Below are 18,392 nucleotides of genomic sequence, written 5' to 3'. Positions count from 1 at the left end.
AGGGAGGGCCAGTGTGTCGGTGAGGGTGGGCGAGGGTGGGCGCTGCCTGGAGACCATGAGAGCCAGCCGCCCCCTTTCCTCTTGTGCCCAGGGCTGGGCCGGGATTGGAACCAAGCCGCACCATCAGCGCCCCCCCTCCCCCGTTCATTCTAAGCTGTTCTCACTGCTACCCAGGCGGCCCTGACCCCCAAGTCAGACTCTTCCTCCGCGCAGCCTTTTTGCGAGCCAAGATTGCCCGAGGACAAGTGCTGCCCGCCAACACCCCCGCACACACCCCGCCCCGCCGGCGTCCTTGCCCCGGGGCGGAGGGTTCCTTGGGAGCCTGGGTGTTGCGCCCCAAGATAGGAGGCGGAGGGTGTGGGGGCAGATGCAGGGGCAGATGCAGGGGCCGCCCCAGCCCCTTGCGAAGAGATTCAGGGAACTATGAGAGCGATAGTGTCACGGTCACTGGGGCCACTGCGGCACAGGACAGTAACCCGCGGCTGATGCCACCGTGTTAAGTGCCACCTCCACGTCCCCTGACCCACCAGGGGGAAATGCCGGATCCCACGGCAGCCGCGCCCTAACTCCTCTTACCCTCTCCCCCCCCCCCGCACCTCCCTCTCCGCCACCCCTCCATCCACCCGTAACCCCCACCGCTACCCTCGCCCATACACGCGCACACACACGCGCACACACACACGCACGCACACACACGCACACACACGCACACTCCCAAGAATTCCACCGAGGGACGGTGGCGAAGGGGAGTGGGCGGGAAGGAAATCTCTAGGAGAAAACCGGGGAGCCCGGGGAGGGGGCGAGCCTGAAGGCCATCGGGGGGCGGGGAGCGCGAGTCCCGAGCGTGGGAGGGGGGCGGGGAGTCACCTGGCGGGACCGCGGCGGCCGAGCCCGGCGGGGAGGCGAGCCTAGGCGGGGCGCGCAGAGGAGGAGCGGCGGGGCAGGGGCCAGGGCTGGGGGCGGGGACCAGGCGGGGCGGGAGCCTCCGCCCGAGCCGCGGCGCGAGCAGGTGGAGCCGCAGCGGGAGCCCGCCCGGCCGAGCGGAGGGAGGCGGTGGCTGGGCCGGGGCCATGGAGCTGCTAAAGCTGAACCGGAGCGCGCAGGGGTCCGGAGCCGGGCCGGGGGCTTCCCTGTGCCGCGCGGGGGGCGCCCTCCTCAACAGCAGCGGTGCGGGCAATCTCAGCTGCGAGCCGCCTCGCCTCCGCGGAGCCGGGACACGAGGTGGGTGCCCCCCTAAACCCCCTCCGCCAGCTCCTTCTCGCTGCACCCCACACCGGTAGAGGCCCCCACTGCCTCCCCGGACGCCTACAGCATCCCCTCAGTACTCCCTCGGTCCCCAAACAGCCCCCCCGACACTTCTGCCCCCCCCACCCCCCCGCCCGTGCCCTCCCCAGCTCATTAAAAACTCCATCACAGCTTCACACCACCTGATGGGAGCCCCCTCACACCCGGGGCTCCCGGCCGCACCCAACACAGAGCCCCCTTCTAGGCACAGACGGTCAGGGGGCAAGGACCTCCTCTTCCCTCCAGGTCTCTCTTCCTTTTAAATCCAGTTCACAGAGCCACAATGGGGAAGGAAAGAAAAGAAAAGAAGGCAAGACTGGGGAAAGAAGAGGGTTGGAGGAGGGAGGGAGCACTCTGGAAGGCTTAAATGGGAAGTCAGAGTTATAATCTCCTGTGTCCCCCACCCCAACCCCCAGCCTCACCAGAAGAGAGCCTCAAACCTGAGTTAGGCTGGACATGGGGGGCTGCTCCCTAGAGCTGCCTGTCTCCATTTCACTCCTCAAATCCTCCAGCCTCCCAAGGTGGAATTCTAATCAAGACTCTGTCCCCTCTCTCTTCTGTCTCCCAGGCCCTTCCAAGGCCCCTCTCCAACCTGCCTCTCCTTAGGTCTCATCTTCTTACAGCCTGGCTTGGCCCTTCATCTCCTATCCATTGTGCCACCATCTCTTCCCCACCCCCAGTGGTTCCACTTACTCAGTCCCCAAAATGACTTTCACTCCTCCCACGGGCCAACAGCCGCATTTTCTTGATAACCCAGCTCACAATATATGTTTTCCCTTCCTAAACCTTTTCTTTCCTTAAATGTCTCCTGAACACCTGCTGTTGTAGTTGAGCAAGTGCTGGGGACATAGGGATGAAACAGACCCAGTCTAGACCCTCTTCTGTCCACAGTCAAGTGCAAAGGGAGACAAACCAGTGAGAAAATAACAACGTGAGAAGTCCCAGGAGAGGGTCTGAATTGTGGGCATCCAAAGGAGATGGAAACCAAGAACTTCATAGACGAGGTGAACCTGGGAGCTCGGTCTTGAAGTCAGCCTCCTGAGAAGTAACTGAATAAAAATTAAAAAGATGAAGGAAAGCCAAACAAGTGAAGGGGCAGGAATGGCACAAAAAAAAATAAAATAAAATAAAATAAAATAAATAAAAAACCAGCATTCTAAGCCGAGGAACAATATGATTAAGTGCCCAAAGTTTAAATCTATGGCACTTTCGTTTGCTGTGTCAGTTTCTGAGTGCCTGAAACATACAGTATAAGAGAGGGAAAATGAGCACTCGGGATGAAGACCAGGCTAGAGGGTTTATGAAGAGCCTCATAGACCAGGCTAAGGAGTGGGGATTTTTTTTTAAAGATTTTATTTATTTATTTGAGAGAATGAGCACGAGCCAGGGGGAGGAGCAAAGGGAGAGGGAGAAGCAGACTCCCCTCTGAGCAGGGAGCCAGTGCTACCAACCTGGGGCTCAATCCCAAGACCCTGGGATCATGACCTGAACTGAAAGCAGATACTTAACCCACTGAGTTGCCAAGGTACCCCAGGAGTGTGGATTTTTTATTATGAGGGTAATGGCAACTACTGAAAGGCTCCACAGTACAGCCAGGATTAGTTCTATAGTGTAGAGGATGGACTGGAGTACAAGATAGGAAAGGTGGGGGCTTGGGACGCCTGGGTGGCTCAGTGGTTAATCGCCTGCCTTCAACCCAGGGCGTGATCCTGGAGTCCTAGGATCGAATCCTGTATCGGACTCCCTGCATGGAGCCTGCCTCTCTCTGCCTGTGTCTCTGCCTCTCTTTCTCTGTCTCTCATGAATAAATTAATAAAAATCTTTTTAAAAAATGAAAGTGGGGGCTGGGGGGACACTTTAGAAGGCTACTATATTACTCTGGTGAAAGATGATGGGGGCTTAGACTAAGGTATTCACAGTGGGGATGGAGAGAAGTGGGTGGATTTGAGAAGCACTTCTGGAAGGAATCAACAGAATTTGGTGATTCATTGGAAATGGAGAGGGAGGAAGAGGTCAGGGGATGACATCTAGGTCTCTGGCTTGGACAAATAGATTAATGTTGGTGCTATATCATGAAGAAAACAAAGGAACAGAAACAAGTTTGAAGGAGAAGATTATAAATTCAGCTTGGAACCCACTGAGTTTAAATGCTGGTGAGATGCCCAGGTGTGGTTAACCAGTGAACTGTTGAATCTGGTCAGGATCTTAGGGGAGAGGTATCAGCTGAAAATACAGATTTAAAATGTCTTTGCCTACAGGAGTTAATGGAAGCCACGGGAATAGATAAAATCATACAAAGATTATATAGGATAAAAAGAAAAGAGGTCCTGGGGCAGAACCCCAAAGGAAATTGATATTTTTTTTCAAGATTTTATTTATTTATTCATGAGAGACACAGAGAGAGAGAGAGAGAGAGAGAGAGAGGCAGAGACACAGGCAGAGGGAGAAGCAGGCTCCATGCAGGGAGTCTGACGTGGGACTTGATCCCAGGTCTCCAGGATCAGACCCTGGGCCAAAGGTGGCACTAAACCGCTGAGCCACCCGGGCTGCCCAGGAGATTGATGAAAAGGCAAAGGAAGGAGAGTTCATGACGAAGCCATCAAAGAGATAAGAAGGCAAGGAAAAGAGTTCAAGCAGGGTGGGATACATGATGTCAAATGCTGCTGACGTAAGTCAATACGGACAGAACAGCATCCTTCAGATCCAGTAAGGAGGAAGTCCTAACAAGGAGGAGTAATGGGTGTTAAGGCCTGACTTATAGTAGGTTGAGGTTTGGGACAGTGGGGAAGGGGCTTATGAGAAGTGAACCAGGTATGTAGACAAGACTTCTGGAAGAAATAGGATAGTGTCTAGAAATAGCACGGAGTTGAGGAATGTTGTGTGTAGTAAGGGAATTGTCTTTGTGTGTGTGTGTGTGTGTGTGTGTGTACACAGTAAAGGCACGAGTCTTTTTAAAATGTTGATGAAGAATTGGCCAAGAGAGAGAGAGGCTGAAGGTGTAGCAGAGAGCAGGGATAGTCATCAGAGCAGGGGACCCTGAGAAAGCAGAACATGAAGTGATTCAGAGCACAGGTGCAAGAATTGCCCTTCCTCATCTGGATGTTGTCGTCTACACAGAACTGTATGTTACCCAGGCAGTTACCCACGAAGACCCTTAGCCACTCACTCGGATATTACCCCCACAGATGCATGTTAGCCAGGCTCACTCCAGTGTTACCAGTAGAAATGTGGATGTTACCCACATTAGTCTTATATGTTATCCACACAGACCTGAGTGCTAATGTTCACTTGGATGCTATCCACAGAACAGCAGCTGTCACCCACAGTTACTTTAACATTGCCCACAGACATTTAGATGTCAGTCATCCATCAAACACACTTGCTTTCATTTTATTATCCACACATAGATATTGCCCGTGCTCACTTAAGCAACCTTTTCCAGATATTACTCATAAAATCATAGATGTTACCCTCATATGTTCAGATATTCCACAAAGACTCAAATATTACCTGTGTTCGCTCAGGTACTCAGTTATTTTACTCAGTCATATTAGTATCTCACTTAACACCTTAACATGTTAACATCTCACGTCCATACCCACTTAAACATAGCCCACACATACTTGGATATTACTTCTGCTTTCTCAGCTACTACCATCATCACTTAGATATTCCCCCAATTACATTCAGACCTCTGAATGTAATCCATGTTTCCTGAAAGCTGTTATCTACAAAATGAGATGTTATCCACAAACATATCTACAGATATTACCTTTGCTCACTCAGATGTTACAATTGCTCTTGCTCACTTCAGCAGCACCTATACTAAAATTGGAACAAATGTTACAGCACTTGCTCAGATATTATCTAAATCTACATGTAACCCACACTCAATCAGGCATTGCCTACAGACACATAGCTGTTACCCACCTCAGACCTTGTCCACAAAAATAAGCATTACTCTCACCCACCCAGATATTATCTCAAAAACTAGTTTTATCCAATTTTCACTCTGATATTGCCTATACATCCTTCTATACTATTCCTGCTCCCTCAGGTAGTGCCCATTAACATTCAGATATCCCCATTTTCCCAGCTATTACCCATAATCAGTTGGATGCTATCCACGCTCACCACAGCATTACCTTGACATCTGTGTTCATGAGTGACCGGATCCAGTATACCTGTGGAAGGTAGGATTTGAGGAATCAGCAGCTTCAGTGTTATTTCTTATAAAGTACTGATTTTTGTTTTATGGCACATTATGTGGGTTTTTGTGCTCATACTTCTCTGTCATCATCTGGACAGAACAAATGCAGATCCTCTAGACCCCAGAAGCAGAAATGAACTGCCAAAGTCTTTTGAATTCCCTGGCTCAGCAGGATGATGCCCACAGGTAATCAAGGCACTCATATTCAAAAAATGCCTCTCCCATTCTTCTACCCCTACATTAAGTTCCTAGTTGTTGGGGATCCCTGGGTGGTGCAGTGGTTTAGCTCCTGCCTTTGGCCCAGGGCGTGATCCTGGAGACCCGGGATCGAATCCCACATCGGACTCCCAGTGCATGGAGCCTGCTTCTCCCTCTGCCTGTATCTCTGCCTCTCTCTCTCTCTCTCTCTCTCTCTCTCTGTGACTATCATAAATTTAAAAAAAAAAAAGTTCCTAGTTGTTGAAGCCACTGTGATCACTCCCGTTGCACCATACAAATGCACACGGATGCATACACGTAGACAGAAACACACACACAAATCTTCATTCCAGTTGCTTTTTTGTGACTTTTGAGAAAACGAATAGATATTTATTTATTTATGTATTTATTTACTTACTTACTTAAGTAGGTTCCATGTCTAGCATGGAGCCACAGGACTTGAATTCATGACCCTGAGATCAAGACCTGAACTGAAATCAAGAGTCAGATGCTTAACAGACCGAGTCACCCAGGCACCCACTAATAGATTACTTTTACAGTAGTTTCAGATTTACAGAAAAAAATGAATGGAAAGCACAGAAAGTTCTCTGTCTCTCTCTCTCTCACACACACACACTCATTCCCCTATTTTTAATATCTTATATTAATACAATACATTTGTTACAATTGATAACCCAGTATTGATATATTATTAGCGAAATTCCATAGTTTACATTAGGGTTCATTCTTTTTGTTATATATTCTATGGGTTTTAACAAATATATAATAACATCTATCTACCTTAGTACCATACAGAACAGTTTCACTGCCCTAAAAACCCTGTGATCTACCTTTTCATCTTTCCCTCCCTCTCCCCAGACTTCTAGCTCTAAGATTTTTTTTTCACATCTCCTAACTGTTCAACAGTAAAGACTAGGAAAGATAGTGGTGGCTGGAAATAAGGGAATGCCCAGCAAAACAAAAAAGTGATGGGCAATTTTACTGAGACTCTAGTTTTTTGGAGTCCCCATGCAGATTGAGAACTTCATAAAAGTGGGCATAGTTTCATCTTTGCTCCACCAACTTCAGGGATATACATGGGATACATCTGTTGGATGAATGAATGAGAAATGTGCTTTCCATACTCAGAGTGCTATACCAACTTGAATTGTGGTTATTGATTCCAAAACTAGTTAAAGGGGTGCCTGGGTTGCTCAGTTGGTTACGGGGCCGGCTCTTGATTTCAGCTCAGGTCATGATCTCAGGGTCTTGGGATCAAGCCCCACATCAGGTTTCCTACTCAGGCTGCTTGAGATTTTCTTTCCTTCTCCTTCTGCTCCTCCCCCATTCTCTCTCTCTCTCTCATATAAATAAATAAAACTTTTTTGAAAAAAGAACTAGTTGAAAAGAGACATGCAGAGGAGGATCTGAGAAAAATTGATAGAACTAGAGAGATTAAGGAAAGGGTGGGGGGAGAAGAGACACAAAATGTGCAGGATAGACTACCAGCTCTTTTTCTGGGTCCAAGGACCTCTCTGACAGAGCTCTCCCTCCTAGATGTTCTTTATTTACACACACACACACACACACACACACATCAAATTTGCTACACATAAGCCTTCCTTGCAGAGAGGGAGACATGTGTCTCCAGAGAAACAGAGGCAGGCAGAGAGAAGGGGGCATCCTGGAGCTTTAGAGGCACAGAGGGGAAGCAAGAATGGGGAAGGACAAAGCAGGTGCATTTGTGTGGAAAGTGACAGAGATTCATTCAAAATTCATTAGCCAGCATGTGTGAACATGGGCACATGTTTTATGGGCAGGGCATTATGCTAAATGCTAGGGATAAGCTGAAGAACAAGATGGGCTTTGCCCCTGTCATCAAGAAGCTCACAGTCCAGTGGAGGAGATAGAGGGCTAAACATAATACAGTGAGCAATGCCACCCTGGAGTACAGAGAGGCAGAAGGAGGCACTGAGATGGAGATTTGATTGGGAGAAGGAGGCAGCATGATGAATGACAGAGGGGTGAGGAAGTAGTAGGAGGCAAAGCATTTTAGAGATCTGGAGACTGGGCTGCCATTCTGATTCAGCAGCACCTTACTTGGCTGTGTGATCTGAGCAAGTAATGTCTCTGCTGGGTTCTGTTCAGGAATCTCTTGTAAATAGCATTCACTAGATGCCTACACCCATTTCAAATAAATTGGTTATTGTTATGAAAACAGTTAAATTCAGAGCCTAAGGCAAAAGTCAATGTATGGGACTGCAGAAGGGGGTTGCCCCTCTGGGCCCTTCCGTCCCCCACAACCTTGAAGGCTCTGTCCTTGCCCTCTCTCCCTTCAAGCTCTGGTCTTCCTCATGCTGAGGCCATGGTTTGGGTGACTGAGACCAGTTTAATTCAATTCAATTTTCCTTTGATCTGCCTGGCTGTGATATAGAGACCCAAAGACGAATCCATCCCCCAATAGACAATGACACAAATGAATGGGGTCAGCCCTCTGTCTCGCCCAGCAACACTAGTGTTCCTCCTGTGAGCTCCTACAGCACTTTGTATAATCCTCAACTTCACTCCTTATCACACTGTGTGGCAATTATCTGTTTATATATCCAAGTTTCCCTCTACGCTGTGAGCTTTCACATGGCAGAGAATTTGTCATGTTCATCTCTTTGTCCCCAGCGCCTAGCACAAAGGGAGTCCTCTGTAAATGTTTGTTGAGTGAGAATGAATGTTTGGAGATAATTAAAATACAAGGCAGAAAAGAAAAAGCATTCTAATAGATATGTAAGGAACATGCATGGGTCAGAGGAAGAGGAGATTAGCTCCAAATGAGGTGTCTAGAAAAGCCTTACAAAAGGGGGTGCAGTTAATCTGAATCTTGGAGGGCAGTGGTGATTAAGAATTTACCAGATACAGGAAACAAGTTTGTGATGGGGGGAGGGTATTAGTGGGGCTGGTGAAAGAACATTCCAGGCTGAGAAATCAATGTTAGCAAGGGGGGAAGGCATGAGCGTGCTTGAAGCCTTCAAGAAACTGAGTCATCCAGTGGCTTAAGTGGGTGCATTGCAAGAGGAGGAGGGAGGTGGAAGAGGACAGTTGGCAGAGAATATGGAAAACATGCAGAGGGTTGCAGACAGAACAGAGCAGGTAAAGGGGTTGTTGTTGTTGTTGTTGTTGTTGTTGTTGTTTTAGACAAGTAGGACATGACCTCACCTGTGTTTCAAAAGGTAATGGGGTGGTCAACAGTGTCAAATGCTACAGGGGGAACAAGTAGAACAGTCTGAAAAGAGAACTTTGGATTTGGCAGTTAAAGCTTCATGATCTTGGGGAGAAATGTCCAAATGGTGATGGAGGAGATAGATAGGGCACTGGACTGTCATGGACTGAGGGGTGAATGAGAAGATGTAAATAGCCCTTTCAAGAAGTTTAGCTGTAAAGAGAAACAAGAATTAGGAACAAAGCTTGAAAAGAGACAGACTTTCTCAAGAAGAGGAGGAGGCAAGCCAATTTCCCTAAGCCTCAATGGGTTAGCAGCCTGAAGGAGTCAAGTTCACCATCCACTGCGTGGGAGGAGGTGCTCCTGGGATGCAGAGGGATCTGGCTGGGTAGTAGAGGTGGGGAATGAGTGGGCTTGGAGGGTCTGGCTGAGTGGGACCCAGACTCCCTGCTGCCACCTCTTCCTTTTCCTACCCAGAATTGGAGCTGGCCATTAGGGTCACCCTTTATGCAGTGATCTTTCTGATGAGTGTTGGAGGAAATGTGCTCATCATCGTGGTCCTGGGACTGAGTCGCCGGCTGAGGACTGTCACCAACGCCTTCCTGCTCTCACTGGCAGTCAGCGACCTCCTGCTGGCTGTGGCTTGCATGCCCTTCACCCTCCTGCCCAATCTCATGGGCACGTTCATCTTTGGCACAGTCGTCTGTAAGGCAGTTTCCTACCTCATGGGTAGGTGAGACACCCCCCCCCCCGCCTCCTATCCTAAAGTCCTTGGCGTACATGGGGATCTTTCCCAGTGGGGCCTGAGAAAATCACACTGGTTGAGTGTGTAATACAAGTTTCCTAGGTGACCCCTTCCTCTTCCCTTGTTTAGGGGTGTCTGTGAGTGTGTCCACACTAAGCCTTGTGGCCATCGCCCTGGAGCGATACAGCGCCATCTGCCGGCCGCTACAAGCACGCGTGTGGCAGACGCGTTCCCATGCGGCTCGTGTGATCATCGCCACTTGGATGCTCTCTGGACTGCTCATGGTGCCCTACCCGGTGTACACCGCCGTACAGCCCGCAGGAGGGGCCCGGGCGCTGCAGTGCGTGCATCGTTGGCCCAGTGCGCGTGTCCGCCAAACCTGGTGAGGGTGCCCATTACCTATTCCTGGGAATTCCTTTCTCCATCTCCATCAGGGGTTTACTCCCATTCCCCAGAATCTTCCTTCAATTCCCTTTCCGCACCCACCACCCTGGAATTCCCATGTGGGGCTGCTCCCCAGTTCTCCAGCCCTTCCCAGCCGCACCCCAAAAAACCACTTCCTCCTCAGGGGCCTGGTCCCCAGCGCTAGAAACAAGCCCTGGCTCTTCCTCCATCTGTGATCATAGGTGTGATCTGCTCTGTCTCCAGGTCGGTACTGCTGCTCCTGCTTTTGTTCTTCGTCCCAGGCGTGGTTATGGCTGTGGCCTACGGGCTCATCTCCCGCGAGCTCTACTTAGGGCTTCGCTTCGACGAGGACAGCGACAGCGAAAGCCGAGTCCGAAGCCAAGGAGGGCTGCGGGGTGGGGCGGGACCAGGTGGGTGAGATCCAGCCTTGGGAAGGGGCGGGGCCCAGAGTGGGTGGACCAGAAAGGAGCGGGGGGGGGGGCTGGGGGCGGAGAGGACGCAGCCGGCTCTGACCCCCCGGCTCTGTGCTCAGGTCCTGCCCCCCCCAATGGGAGTTGCCGGCCGGAGGGCGGGCTGGCTGGCGAGGACGGCGACGGCTGCTACGTGCAGCTTCCGCGCTCGCGTCAGACCCTGGAGCTGTCCGCGCTGACCGCGCCCACTCCTGGGCCCGGAGGTGGCCCCCGGCCCTACCAGGCCAAGCTGTTGGCCAAGAAGCGCGTGGTGCGGATGCTGCTGGTGATCGTCGTGCTTTTTTTCCTGTGTTGGTTGCCACTGTATAGTGCCAACACGTGGCGTGCCTTCGACAGCTCTGGTGCACACCGCGCACTTTCAGGAGCGCCAATCTCTTTCATCCACTTGCTGAGCTACGCCTCAGCCTGCGTCAACCCCCTGGTCTACTGCTTCATGCACCGTCGCTTCCGCCAGGCCTGCCTTGAGACGTGTGCCCGCTGCTGCCCCAGGCCTCCACGAGCTCGCCCCCGGCCCCTTCCAGACGAGGACCCTCCCACCCCTTCCATTGCTTCACTGTCCAGACTGAGCTACACCACCATCAGCACGCTAGGGCCTGGCTGAGGGGTAGGGGGAGAGTGGAGGCTGAGACGGGACACACCCATTCCTACAGGCAGGGACCCACCCAGACACACAAGAGAGGTAGATCCACTGACAAAGGAGACTACACCCCAAAGCATGGACTAATCCCAAAGCACACACAAACACACACATATACACAAGTGGCTTACTTGACACAAAAGAAACAAACCAGACTCCCACACAGGAAATAAAGCACACTGTTGATAGGGAACTGAGCCTGGCACATGGAAACATGGCCCTGACCTTAGACACACACACACAGCATCCCTAGCAGTGGACTATCCATACATAGTGGAAACTCTAAGAGAATCTGGGCTGCCTCTCATATCCACATAGTAATGGCACTGATTCTTTAGGGCTCTGGAGCCTGGCACAGTACTGACTCCTGAGATGCTCCAGAGTGCCCCCAGTTTGACCTCACAGTGCCCTTCCCCATTTCAGCACTGAAAATATTAACTAGCCTAATCTCACACCTCCCTGACCAACAGCCTATTTTGCACTGAAAAGGCCCTTAATTCGTTTCCAGTTAAATAGTATGGCCCTGCCCCTCATCCCTCACCCAAACTCAAGAAATAAAAATGACTTGGCTTCCTTCCTGAACTTCCTTTCTGGACTTTTTCTGGGGGGCAGGTGAGGGGCGCAGGATTTTGTAGACTCTTCCCAGTCAGGTCTCTCTTTTCGCTGCTCACTCTTGTGCATGACCTCCTGCCAAAAAGCCCACAGTCTGAGGCTCAATGGGGATTGGGTATTCTCCTGGGTTGTCATCCTGGACCCACGTAAAGGCCAGGGTCATACACAGTAGCTGGGGATGGGGATGGGGGTGGGAAGTCAGATATCCATGATTCATCACGATTCCTCAGCACATTCTCCTGAAATAGTGTCATTGCTATATTAATAGATACTAAAATTTTATTGAAATGATAAGAGGAAGCACTGTATAAAAAGACTCAGTTTGCAACACCAGGGTTCAGATCATGATAGCTATACAGAAGCTTAAGAGTGGGGCCTCTTTAATGCACTCTTCTCTGGTGTCAGAATCTGGCCAAGCTTCTGCCCCATGGAATCATCTTTACTGGCCAGCAACAAAGGGGGGAGGCAAATGCTGGATCCGAATAGGAGGAGTCCCAGAGCCTAACCCCCTTTTGACTGTAACTCAGATCCAGCTCCAGAAAGAGGCAGAGACAGCAACATCACCCCTCCCCACACATAATGACAAGCAAGAACAGATGACCTCACCAAGGAACATACTTGGATATTCAGAAGTATGATATGTTGGGAGGCTTTCTTGATATTTCATCTTGTAGGATGGGAAAACTGAGACTGAGAGAGCAGGAAATAAAGCTGTTCAAGGTCATACAATAAATTAGAACATGACAGGAAAAGAAAATCCAATTGAAGTAGACACAGAGCTGGAGTTGGGAAAAAAGCCATACTCATCAGGAGGCAGACCCAAGTTTTATGGGGCCTGGAGCTTATAAAATTGGGTGCCTTTTTTTTTTTTATGAAAAAGACTACAAAATTACAGATACAAAATTGCTAGGACCTTGGAAGTTGCCTGTGTAGTGAAAATCCCTGAAATTTAACCCTCGTTAAGCTCACAGCCAGTACCACCTCTAACTCCACCCGCTAACTGGGCTGGACAAAGTCTGAGTAGAGTGGAGGACAGTGAGAAAGGAGAGTGGTCTTCTGTTTACCAGTGCTGAGGCTGCTCCCATCCATCCTTTCTACAGGGCCCTGGGCTGCAAGAGGCAGGACACGCAGGAAGAAAAGGAGGGAGAAGGCGTTCCAAGCTGTCAACTACAACAGTACTGGTTAAAAATAGAATCCCAGCTGGTCTGACTTGCTGAAGACAAGATATTGGGCCTTTCTCTCTCATGCCAACTTTTCCAGGGGGTGGAAATAGGGTTGCTCACAGGCTTTGCCACACTCAAAGGGGGATTGCCTTGATGAGGCTGCTCTACTGTCAGCCCCTCCAGCTGGGGCCTGGGCTCCTGATGACCACCAGATGGCAGTGGGAAGCTCCGTGGGGGTAGTGCTCCAAGTTCAATTTCAGCCTAGAGTGTGAGCCTAAGTACTGTGGCCCAGCCTAGTCTAGAACCTAGCATGGCCTGAATAACACTATTTCACACACAGTGCAGCCCTTTGGTCTATGAGGTACTTACATGTCCATCACCCTCTAACCCCGGCCCTGTCTAGTTACTCGAATGTGGAATCTCAGGGACTTCTCATCCATTTTCTATCTCTTGAAATCTGTTGAACATTTCAGGTCTGGATTTAATATTGCTGTCTCCACAAAGTGCTCCTTGGTCATCCTCACAAAGCTTGTCTGCTCCTATAGTACTTACTGCTTTCTCTCTTCTATCATATTTATTTGTGTTCCTGCCCAATTTCCCATACTGGGCTGGGAACAGCATGATGTGGTGGGAAGATGACAGAGCCTGGGCTAGAAGTTGGGGTGATGAGAGGAGGGTGGGAAATCCAGCACTTCTCAATGCCATGTGACAGGCATCTTACAAATACCAATTCACTTCATTCTCAGAGCTCTCCTGCAGCATATTTCTCTTTATTCGACAGATGAGGAGGGTGAAGCTGAGAAAGCTTAGTGGACATGAGGTCCTACAGTTGGAATGTAGGCACACTGAGCTCAGGGGCCTGCCCCCAACACCTTTACTCTCTCCTGGCATGCTGTGTTGTCTTTTAAGCCTTAAAGACCTGGGTTCCAATGGGCCTGACCTGCCTTTTAAAATTTGTGTGATTTTGTACAAGTTATCTCAGTGAACTCAGTCTCAGCTATAAAACAGGAATGATTACATTAACTTCTGTGATATGTGATTTATAGTAAGACATACACATTCAGTCTTTATCCTCTTTCCTGCCACAGAGCCCCTATAACCCATGGAATTTCCTAAGTGATGAAAGCCAAAAAGGTGCCTTTTGACATGTTAAAGAGCTGACTTTCCCAAAGCCCCTAGGTCACTTTGAGAAAGGGCTGGTTGCAGTGACATATCTGATAAAGAATTAGTATCCAAAGTCTAAAGAACTTACCAAACTCAACACCCAAAAAATAAATAATTCAGTTAATGAGCAGAAAACATGAACAGACATTTTTCCAAAGACATACAGATGGCTAACAGAAACATGAAAAAGAGGTTCAATATCACTTGTCATTAGGGAAATACCAATCAAAACCACAATGAGATACCACTTCACACCTGTCAGAATGGCTAAAATTAACAACACAGGAAACAACAGATGTTGGTGAGGATGTGGAGAAAGAGGAATCCTCTTACACTGTGGGTGGGAATGCAAACTGATGCAGCCACTATGGAAAACAATATTTTTAACTCAAAAAGTTAAAAATAGAGCTACTCTATTACCCAGCAATTGCACTACTAGCTATTTATCCAAAGGGTACAAAAATACTAATTCAAAGGGGCACGTAACACCTTGATATTTATAACATTATCAGCAATAGCCAAATTACAGAAAGAGCCCAAATATCCATCAACTGATGAATGGATAAAGAAGATATGATATATATATATATATATATATATATATATATATATATATATATGATATTACTCAGCCATTAAAAAGAATAAAATCTTCCCATTTGCAATGACATGGATGGAGCTAAAGGGTATTATGCTAAGCAAAATAAGTCAGTCAGAGAAAGACAAATACCATATGATTTCACTCATATGTGGAATTTAAGAAACAAAACAAATGAACATAGGGGAAGGGGGAAAAAGAAAGGGGGAAGCAAACAATAATAGACTCAACTATAGAGAACAGTTGATAGAGGGAGGCAGGTGGGGGATGGGCTATATGAGTGATGAGTATTAAGGAGGGCACTTGTGTTGAGCACTGGGTATTATATGTAAGTGATGAATCACTAAATTCTACACCTGAAATCGATTTTACCATGTATGTTAACTAACTAGGATTTAAATAAAAACATGGGGAAAAAGTGGGCTCGTTGTCAAGAAACCAATCAAGTGATGGCGGGTTAGACCTTTCAGCCCTACCCCCTCTCCTTCAAGGAGGGGAAAGGGTCTGGGAATTCAGTTCAAGCACCAATGGTCAATGGTTTAATCAATCATGCCTACATAATAAGGCCTCTATAAAAACAAAAAGGACAGGTTTTGGAGAGCCTCCAGGTTGGTGAACACATAGAAATTGGGGAGAGTGGCTTAGAAGACTTGGAGAGATCATGGAAGTTCTATCCCCTTTGCCCACACCTTGCCCTATGCATCTCTTCCACCTGGCTGTTCCAGGTGTTCTTTTATAATAAACTGATGATCTAGCAAGTAAAATGTCTCTCTTGAGTTCTGTGAATGCTCTAGCAAATTAACTGAACTCAAGGAAGGGATTTTGGAACCTCCAATCTATAGCCAGTTAGGAGCACAAGTGAAAATTTGGACTCACAATTGGCACCCAAAGTAAGGGGGCCATTGTGTGACTGAGCCCTGAATCTGTGGGATCCAACACTATCTCTAGGTAGATAATGTCACAGTTAAGTTGTAAGATATCTAGCTGGTGTAAGAGCTTTGCTTGGTGGTGTGGGAAAAAAATACATCATAACTGGTGTCAGAATCGTAATTCACACTGCCATTTTGAGAATTATATAAAACAATGCTCAAAGTGCTTATCACAGTATCAGGCACATAGCATAAGAAGGGTTAGACTCAAGATTGCTTGAGGATCAGCATGCAGAAGAGCACCAGGAAACAAGGTCCTCTGCAGAGACCACTCCTAACTCAGGGGAGGAGAACACCGGGTCCAATAGGAGGCTCGGGGCCTGCTAAGAGATGGTATTAGAATATGGTGGAGTCAGGCAGAATTTAAATCCTGATCTGCTTGACCCTAAAGCCCACGCATCCTGAGCCCATGCATCATCACTATGAATCCTAACTCTGATGTCCTAGAGGGGTCATTCAGGGATGGGGAGTTAGGAGCAATTGGGAACCACTCAGACTCTTCTCAGGACTCAAAGTAGAAAAACAGGCAAGTTTATAACTCCCTGCAGACCTAGATCCTTCAGCAAGCCCCACTTCTCAAATCACCATTCCTGGAGGAAAGCCCCTGAAGATTCATTTCCCCAAAACAAGAGGGGGGCAACTGTCCTGAAAATCTTACCCCCTCAAACTTTACAAGAAAGCAGGTTTCCTGGCTAACCCTTAGATCTGGGGTCAAACCGGAGAAGAGGAAGCATCACAGTGAACATGAACAAAGGAGGACCTTAGGCCAAAAGCTGGCCCCTTTCCTAGACAACTCAAACCAGAGTCTTGGATGATCATACACTCTAGTTAGTCAGGTCTGATTAGTGAGAAGCAAAGGATGTTTTATGGAAGGACTTTGTTCCTTCAAGTTATTTCTGGGATAAAACAAGTGAGGGGGAGGAAAGCAAGTACAAAGATTGAAGAAGAAAACAGGCCCCAGCTGTAGTCAAAGTTCTGTTGCTGATATAATGCCTAGAGGAGGGACCTCCTGGAAATGATGGCCTTTGTAGATTCTAGCAACATTCCTTTAGCTGTTTCCTGTTCTCTGAGCTTTACTTACTATCCCCCAACCTACAGAGGCACTTGGTCAGACACATTCTTGGTCCATCACTAGCACCATGCACAAAGGTAAGTACCTTCCCCTTGGTAAAGCCTGATCTTTTGGAAACAGAATCTAGCCCAGCCACATAGCCACATTTTGAGGGAAGAAAATAGTTTACCAAACAGGCCCACTGAAGGAGCACTTTGTCTTAATCAAACAGTTTTGAGCCCCAGAACCCACCTAGGCATGTAAGTAATAAAAGATAAGACGTGTAAATATGTATTTGAGGAATGCATATTTGAATGATTATGCTGGTTTGAGTGATAAGGCTGTCCAATTTCCGGGGTGAAACAAGTAAGCTTTGAGCAATGTGGGAAAGGCCGAAGCACAGGACATTCCCAGTCATATACATGATCCTATCTATCTACGTTTCAAGAAGCAGGGACACATCTTGTGTGTAGGCGGGGAGAGGCAGGTGCAAAGGCCCCTCCTGAAGACAGACAGAGCCTTTGAGGTGGGACTCAGTTTGTGAGCAGGGAGAAAATTCCCTTTTTCTCAAACCAGAAGTAATTCCCCAGTCCCTGCAAATTTAGTAATGGATGACCCTTTGGGGCATTTGAAGGCCAGCCCCAGGCTGCCTAGATGGACCTGTAGGTCAGCCCAGAAAAGGCAAGAGCAAGAGCAATGGGGTGGTTGAAGCAGAAAAGTCTGGCCTTAAGCATGGAATGTTTAGTTACTACAGCCAGAGAGATGGTGGGCCCTCCACACACGTCAGGGAAGAGCTGCCCCACCAACGTGGAATGGTAATGCTGCAGGACCAGTGAGAACTAAACAGCAAATATGGGAATCTAATGAGAGGACACCAAAAAGCAGCAACAGTATGGGAGGTAATGCCGGTTTCCTGGTGTGAAAACTGGTCTCACTGGAAGGATCTGGTATCCAGTCTACCTCAATGCTACTTACTAACTGTGGAACGATTAGTTTTGACTGGTAACTCCCTTTCTGAGCCTCAGTTTCCCTCAACTGCAAGTATCCTTGACCTGGGGATATCTTATGCTTTGCCATGTAGTTGTGAGGGTCACATGAGATGGAGCAGCTATCTCCCCTGGAAAATGTACAAGCCCAGGAAGATTGTTAGAAGCCCTCACACTGAGGCAATTCTAGCACCCACCTCCACGTGTAACCCAAAGTGAAAATAATACTGAATCATATAGCATCATGTGATGAAGTCCAATAAACTTCTGCCTTCCCCATGATGAGTACTTCAGAGACTTTTATTTGAGATGCCAAAAACGGATTTACTTATAATTTTTTATTAGTCTTATATGCACACAACTTAAAGAGTCAACTAGTTCTACAACATTAAGACAATTAGCAGTCCCTGCCCGGCCCCCTGCCTTGCTCCTTTCCACTACTCTTTCCCCAGAAGGAATCACGGTCAAATCTTTTATCTTTTTTTTTTTTAAGTATTTATCCCCATATCTTTTAATAACATGCTAACATTACTTCTTGGTTCTCCTGGTTGGTAGTATTATCTACTGACTACCCACCATGGAAGATAAGGGTTTCCTATTTCTACCACCAGCCCACCAGAAATATAATACTCCTATACCCCCCTTTCCACCCAATAAAATCATAACTTTTGTTATCGTGATAACTAGCCTCCAAAGTGATCTTGAATGATGCTCACCTCCTTGTATTCA

The 18,392-nt window shown here is 48.1% G+C and overlaps 1 protein-coding gene across 3 annotated transcripts; it reads left to right on the top strand.

Moving 5' to 3' along the window:
- Positions 1-971: 971 nt before the first annotated feature.
- On the top strand, positions 972-11,742 carry CCKBR (cholecystokinin B receptor). Of its 3 annotated transcripts, none has more exons than XM_072794298.1 (6): positions 1,082-1,221; positions 5,593-5,680; positions 9,381-9,632; positions 9,778-10,030; positions 10,297-10,463; positions 10,586-11,742. In XM_072794298.1, exons 2-6 carry the CDS (start codon positions 5,668-5,670, stop codon positions 11,122-11,124), a joined length of 1,224 nt encoding a protein of 407 aa, XP_072650399.1. In that variant the 5' UTR covers positions 1,082-1,221; positions 5,593-5,667; the 3' UTR covers positions 11,125-11,742. The 3 variants fall into 3 exon arrangements, with proteins under 3 accessions (XP_072650398.1, XP_072650399.1, XP_072650400.1); XM_072794299.1 differs by lacking the exon at positions 1,082-1,221 and adding an exon at positions 2,271-2,288; XM_072794297.1 differs by lacking the exon at positions 5,593-5,680 and having other exon boundaries at positions 972-1,221.
- Positions 11,743-18,392: the final 6,650 nt, after the last annotated feature.

The sequence above is a fragment of the Canis lupus genome, chromosome 23 (genome assembly GCF_048164855.1).
Source record: "Canis lupus baileyi chromosome 23, mCanLup2.hap1, whole genome shotgun sequence".
NCBI lineage: Eukaryota > Metazoa > Chordata > Mammalia > Carnivora > Canidae > Canis > Canis lupus.
The sequence above is the reverse complement of the archived record's forward strand: the minus strand, read 5'-3'. Positions and strand labels throughout refer to the sequence as shown.

Bases quoted from the DNA above. Each gene is read 5' to 3' on its own strand.
- CCKBR (XM_072794297.1), top strand. From the start codon at position 1,071: ATGGAGCTGCTAAAGCTGAACCGGAGCGCGCAGGGGTCCGGAGCCGGG. The intron at 10,031-10,296 runs GTGAGGGTGCCC...CTCTGTCTCCAG, and splicing joins GCGCGTGTCCGCCAAACCTG to GTCGGTACTGCTGCTCCTGC. The intron at 10,464-10,585 runs GTGGGTGAGATC...CTCTGTGCTCAG, and splicing joins GCGGGGTGGGGCGGGACCAG to GTCCTGCCCCCCCCAATGGG.